This window comes from Rhea pennata, chromosome 1 (assembly GCF_028389875.1).
Source record: "Rhea pennata isolate bPtePen1 chromosome 1, bPtePen1.pri, whole genome shotgun sequence".
Lineage (NCBI taxonomy): Eukaryota > Metazoa > Chordata > Aves > Rheiformes > Rheidae > Rhea > Rhea pennata.
In genome coordinates this window covers 205,543,708-205,549,707 of record NC_084663.1, presented here as the reverse complement: position 1 = coordinate 205,549,707, position 6,000 = coordinate 205,543,708, and the positions used below count along the sequence as shown (strand labels likewise).

Sequence of the window (6,000 nt, the reverse complement as noted above, 5' to 3'; positions counted from 1 at the left end):
CATTCACCTTTAATCACCTAACAATGAAGCATCTCTTCCAAACTAGTTGATGAAGTCAACTCTCCGGTCTTTACAGAAAGACAGGCACAAGGTTATCCATCCCACCTGTCTCATAGCCAAGTATGACAACACATAAGCTGTCCTTTGGAAGCAGATCTCTCTTTCTCTCTGGTCCATCCATTTTTTATCTCTCAATTGACTTACAAACAACATAGATGACAAATTTACTTCTAAAATGAAAATGAGATACAGCAAGCCTTAATTCCTTTTTTCTCCTTCTTTGTTTTGTCCTATCTGCTCAGATTAAACTTTTAAAACCAATGAGTCTCTTAACTTTTTATTGATGGTTCACAGCATAACGACCCCATTAGGGGCCATAGAAAATGAATATATCCAAAATACCAACACAATTGAGAATCAAATACAAGATCATATTTTATAGGCAATTTCCAATAGGAAAAAGGACTGGAAAATTATGGACAACAAAATAACACTCACTTCAATAAAGCTTTGATTTCTAGGTAAAAACAATGCTACTGTAGCAGTGAGAAGATGAAAGTTAAACAGTAAATTGTCACTAAGAGAATCAACTTCTGTTTCTGCAAAAACACAGACACCCGTCTCTTAAAGGAAAGAATTTTTTTGTACGTGTTCATTATAGATAAATAGGCAAAGAGGTAGACAGGCAAACAGGCTTTCATTTAAGCAATGGTACTTATGTTTGAGCTGACTCAAAAGTATCTGAACTGTTTTCAAAATATCAAAATTGGATGGAAGTGGAAGCAGCAGAAAAGCCCTAGTTCGGCATCTGCCATGATATGTACTGGGAAAATAGTCAAATGACAAGCTGAGACAATTGAAAATAGGAAGATACGTAAGAGAAAGTGCATTTTAGTTCTAAGTGACTTTTGATTTTGTAGAAATGTGTGATAATATAAGCAACAAGTATAGTAGACACGTAATTTCTGGTTTTTTTGGATACACAAAATTCAAGGGATGTCAAACACAGGAACCTCTGTCTTCCGGAATTTCCTTCATGTTCACAAAGAACTTCAATTTATGAAGCCAATTAAAGATAAATCTCTTAAAAAATCAACGTACCAAAGCATAGAAAACAAAGAGTATGAACATATCTCCAGGAAGCAGTCACAAGCCTTCAGAATGGAAAAAGATTGCCCAATGAGGGAATAAAGCCTCCAGCAGCAGTCTGATGCGTGGAATATTTGATTGTTCTGCCACCCAGGCAATTCTTGGACTTATCCTACAGCACAAACATAATATTGCTTTAGAAAATGTAGATTGCTTTAGAAAATAAACACAAAACACAGTTATTTTTCCTAGATACAGAATCAGAATAATTAGAATTCAGATCAGATGAAGAGCCTGCTCTATACAGGTGGTTGAGGAGGAAAGGCTACCATTTTGATTCCTAACTAGTTGTTTTCCTACTGTCAAATGCCAGTGTAACCACAAAAAAGAAGGCTATTGTTACATAGCCAAGTAAAACTTATTTTATTTCACATTTTGTAACGAGCTTATACTTTGGGGCAGGTTCAGGCCATAGCTTTCTATTTTTTGTCTAAATTATCTGACATTCCTTTAGGAGCTATAAATTGCAGTGAGTAATGATACATAACAATTTTGTGTGGCAGGGAGAAATATACAGCATTACTCTTGGGTTGACAAACTGAAAACCTGGAGAATGCCAGGAGCAAAGACTACCTTCTAAAATCACATTTATGCTCAGAAACAGTTTACACTTTTGACATCCAGTTAAAGATAATTCATGTAGCAATAATAGAATACAGACAACAAAATGATACATTTCTCCTAAAAGCACTTATACAGTCTATGAAAAGATGACCAGAAAGAGCTCCATGCTAAAAAATAAATGATAATATTTACATATATACCCTAATAAGTCAGTGTCTGTTCTGTCTTTTCAACAAGACTAGAGTAGTAAGCACTGAGAATACCAACTTTGTGAAATGGCAAATTAGTATAGATGTGGATAAAGGGAAGAGTGTAACTCAAAATCTCTTTTTAATAATAGATTTTTATTTACTGGCAGAAAATTACTTATTTGCACTGAAGAATATAGAAATTAGGCATTCCCTTGGATAAACTTCCTTTTAGATTTCTGGAGGAAGAAAAATCAAGCAAACTTTTTGTTTCCACCAAGAAAGAACCTGTTCTGTCAAGTGTGCAATTATTATTTTCCCATGGTAATGACAGAACTGCAAAATGATATTCAGTAACGCCACTTCCCAGAAGATAGTCTTTGTTTGGTTCAAGACATGAAGCTTCTGGATATAACTTCATCTGTAGTTTAAAAATGACTGAGATGCAGATATTGACTTACATGTTGTCTACATGAAGCAGAAAGCACGTGGTATGATTTTTTAAAAATCAATGTATTTAAAACTGGTGCAAACGTTCCACATGGTAACTTTTATTTGCTTCCAACAAAGACCACTTTAAGATATCTAAAATTGATGACGAATATGTTTTAAACTGAACACTAAACTATTTTTAAATTGAAGAAAGAAGTTTCCCACAAGGATTTAAAATATTTTAATTAAAGCAGTGCACATCTATGTAGCGATGTCTCAAAAAAGTAATGTGCTATAATAAATTATTTTGCTGTTAGAATGGACAGAAACTTGCTCCATTTTTGCAAATGCACTTAGCAGAGGCAGGCTATATCAAGATCTAATTATTGAAGAAGTGTGAGACCTACCTTTCCCTGTGTTGAGCAGTCACAAAGAGGAAAAACACAACTATACTCTTTCTCTGCAGGTGTAGCTCCAGTATCATACTGAAAAGTGGGGCAAAACCTGGAAGCAGGACAAAGATCAGTGATCCTGTGCGGCCTGGCTTCCCTGAAAACAATATGAAGTAGGACATAAAACCTTTCTGAGTTACGTCTGCTGTGAGCAGCCCTAATTGTCAACACATGTTACGGGTGAACCCATTGATACACTGTCAGCGGCATCCAGTAACTATGCCAACCATGCTGGAAGCCAGGAAGTGTACTGAGGCAGAGCAGATCTACTCTCTGCACTGAGACACACAGGGTCTGTCCTCCTTTGTCTCACACATCTTCCTTATACTATTTATTTAATGCAAATGAACATACAGCATCTGTCACTTTGGGACCTGAGAACCAAACTGTAAGTTTCAAACTTAATTCCACATAGACAACAGAAACTCATCAATGCCCCACTATCTATTCCTATAGCATGAAAGAAAAAACTTCTGAAATACACTGATTTTTCAAAGTTAACAGTTCAGGGCAAAGCCTGGGCTAAGGACTCAGTATCGACCTAAGTATGTTCAGTAATACCAAACTTAATGGTTTTGGAGCTGTTACATTGCATGTCCTGTCTGTGACTTCCCTACAGGTGGTGTCCTTAGTCTTGGTCTCATAGACTGTTTTCTTCAAATGCAAAGAACAAGGCCACAGAAATGTCCCAGTAAAACCTTAGACCCGTAGTCCCCACTAAAGGCAGGAATGCTTCACATTCAGACTTATCCTCATGATGTGAATTTCTGAGATCACAGTGCATGTCATTAATCAGATACACATTGATTTCTTTCAGGGTGGGAGAGGCAAGTCACACACCAGACAAAGCAGCCTCAAGATGCACTAGAATTGATAGATACATGAGCAGGGAGTAAAAGTTTAGCTCAGCTGGTTGGAGTGTGGTGCTGCTAATGCCAAGGTCATGGATTCAATCCCCATATGGGCTATGGTGAGGGTTGGACTAGATGATCTCCAGAGGTCCCTTCCAACCTTACCAGTGTACAAAGTCAAGAGACCCGCGGACCAAATATTACCAGTTCTGACGTTTTGCTGCCTGAATAACTTTCAGTGTCTTTGACTACTTCTATTTTGACTGTAGATCGATGGAGGCAGGGAATATATAACACTGTAGTATACAGCAAGAGTGCAGTACAAAGTGAGTGCTATAATACTGCATATAGACACACGCAGTGTAATACTACAGCTCACTGAGCTTCCGGAGCCAGGCAGGAGATGGTGGGGGGCGCTGAGGGGAAGGGGGGATTCCCTGGCCCGGCACCACCGGCAGCACACGGGACTGAGCCTCAGGGAAACACGTTTCTCGGCCGCGGAAACCTCAGGTTTGCTGGCCCGAGCCACGGCAGATGAACGCGGACGGCCGCCTCCCCCCGCCGCGCTCCCTGAGGGCGCTGCCCCGACCCGGCTCAACCCCCCCCCCCGCCCCCGCCCCTGCCACTGGCCGCACCCGCGCGCGCCTCACCACGCCGAGGCGCGCGCGCCGCCGCTAACCGCCGTCACTGCCCTCCCGCCGTGCGCGCCCGCCTTGCAGCCCCGACTGGGCGGGGCCTGGGCGAAGAGCCCGCCCCGCCTCTCCGCGGCCCCGAGGGCGCCGGCGGGCGGCAACCGCCCACCGCTAGCCCCGCCCCCGGCGCCTCCGCGGCGGAGGGGAGGGGAGGGGGCCGCGCGCGCGGCGCGGCCGTTAAAAGCCTTCCCGCCCTCCCGCGCGGGCAGTCAGCGGGGCCGCCGCGCCTGCCGTCGGGGGCAGCGGCCGGGGCCGGCGCGGGCCGGTCGATGCGAGGAGCGCGAGGGGCGGGGGAGGCTGCCGGGGCGAGGCGGAGCGGAACGGAGCGGAGCGCGCTGGGGCTGGGGTGGCAGCGATGCTGGAGAATGGCTCCCTGAGGAACTGCTGTGACCTGGGCGGGCGAGGCAGCTTCGGCTTCGCGGAGCGGGCCGAGGAGGAGGAGGAGGCGGCCGCCGCCGCTGGCCCGCGACCCGCCTGGGTGGTCACGGTGCTCTCCAGCGTGCTGATCTTCACCACCGTGGTGGATATCTTGGGTAACCTGCTGGTCATCGTCTCCGTCTTCAAGAACCGCAAGCTGAGGAACTCAGGTAAGAGTTAGGGAGCCCTGAAGTGTCCCCCCTCTCCCAGTGCTCAGTCCGGTAGGGCCCCGTCCAAGCTGTCAGCCCTGCTACCCATCCTTGTCCCGGCAGTGCTGCCAACGCGCCCCTGTGCTGCCTCGGCCTGCGCTGCACCCTGCGCTCGCCGCGAAGGGGCGGCGTGCGGGTCATCAAGTGGACCGTAATGAGGCATTGAGTGGCCTTTGTGAGGCTAAAGAGGAGGGGGATCTTCTGGCGGTGCAACCTGATTAAAATAACAAAGTCTGCCCAAAGGTACAGGAGATCGAAGGAAGGAACTTTTTAAGTCTTACTTCGGAGTACTTTTGAGATGAGGCGCTTTGTGTGTTCAGAGGGGAAAAAGATTCAGCCCAAAGTCCAAAACTGTCGTCGGAGTTAAGTAGCCTTCTATGAAATCGTCTTTCTCTTGTCCCTTGACTGAATGTTCTTCAACCAAAAAGCAGCAAATAAACTGGGTTTTCGAATCATGTCTATAGTTTTTCTTTCTGAGCGCTGAAATGTGGCGGTGGGTGTTGTATTTGCTGAACTTACTTGCCTTTTGCAGTTTGGGCTAGTTACACACGCCTCGATGATAAGACTCTAGCTAGTGGCAACTATTCGAGTCTGCCTTCCCTCCTCCCAACTTCTTTTTATCTGATTCATCCACGTCCCACTGCGTGGAGACTTTCTGTCCCACCCACCCTGCGGCAGTTTCCGCCAGTTTCGGTCTAGCAGCTCTGTCATAACGCACAATTAGGCTGGTCCTCGCGTACTGGCGCTCGGCTGCCTGTGAAGTACTGACATGTAGCGCAAGGTGTTATTCTCGCCAAACGCGGTACCCGGACAAACAGTGCTGTACCTGCTAATGTTCCCGTTACACCAAGAAATTCCCGAAGCGGTTCGTGTCTTCAGATCTTGGTGGGCACGCAGACCTCCGTAACAAAACTTTGCTGAGAGCTGAGCCGAGTTAGAGGCAGTGCTGCCTTCACAGAGTGAGCAGGTTCTGCGTTACCTCGGTCTAACGTCCCATCTAAGAGATGGGAGAGGGGGGGTAGAACTGGTGACACTTCCCCGTTCCC

At 45.8% G+C, this 6,000-nt stretch overlaps 1 protein-coding gene across 1 annotated transcript in view; it reads left to right on the top strand.

The window, feature by feature from the left end:
* The first annotated feature begins 4,681 nt into the window (after nucleotides 1-4,681).
* The window catches only part of MTNR1B (melatonin receptor 1B), a 37,503-nt gene continuing 36,184 nt past the window's right edge, over nucleotides 4,682-6,000 (top strand). Inside the window, exon 1 of the mRNA XM_062577942.1 lies at nucleotides 4,682-4,915. Coding sequence (XP_062433926.1) covers nucleotides 4,684-4,915 — 232 coding nt within the window. The 5' untranslated portion in view covers nucleotides 4,682-4,683. The remainder of the gene's footprint in view (nucleotides 4,916-6,000) is intronic.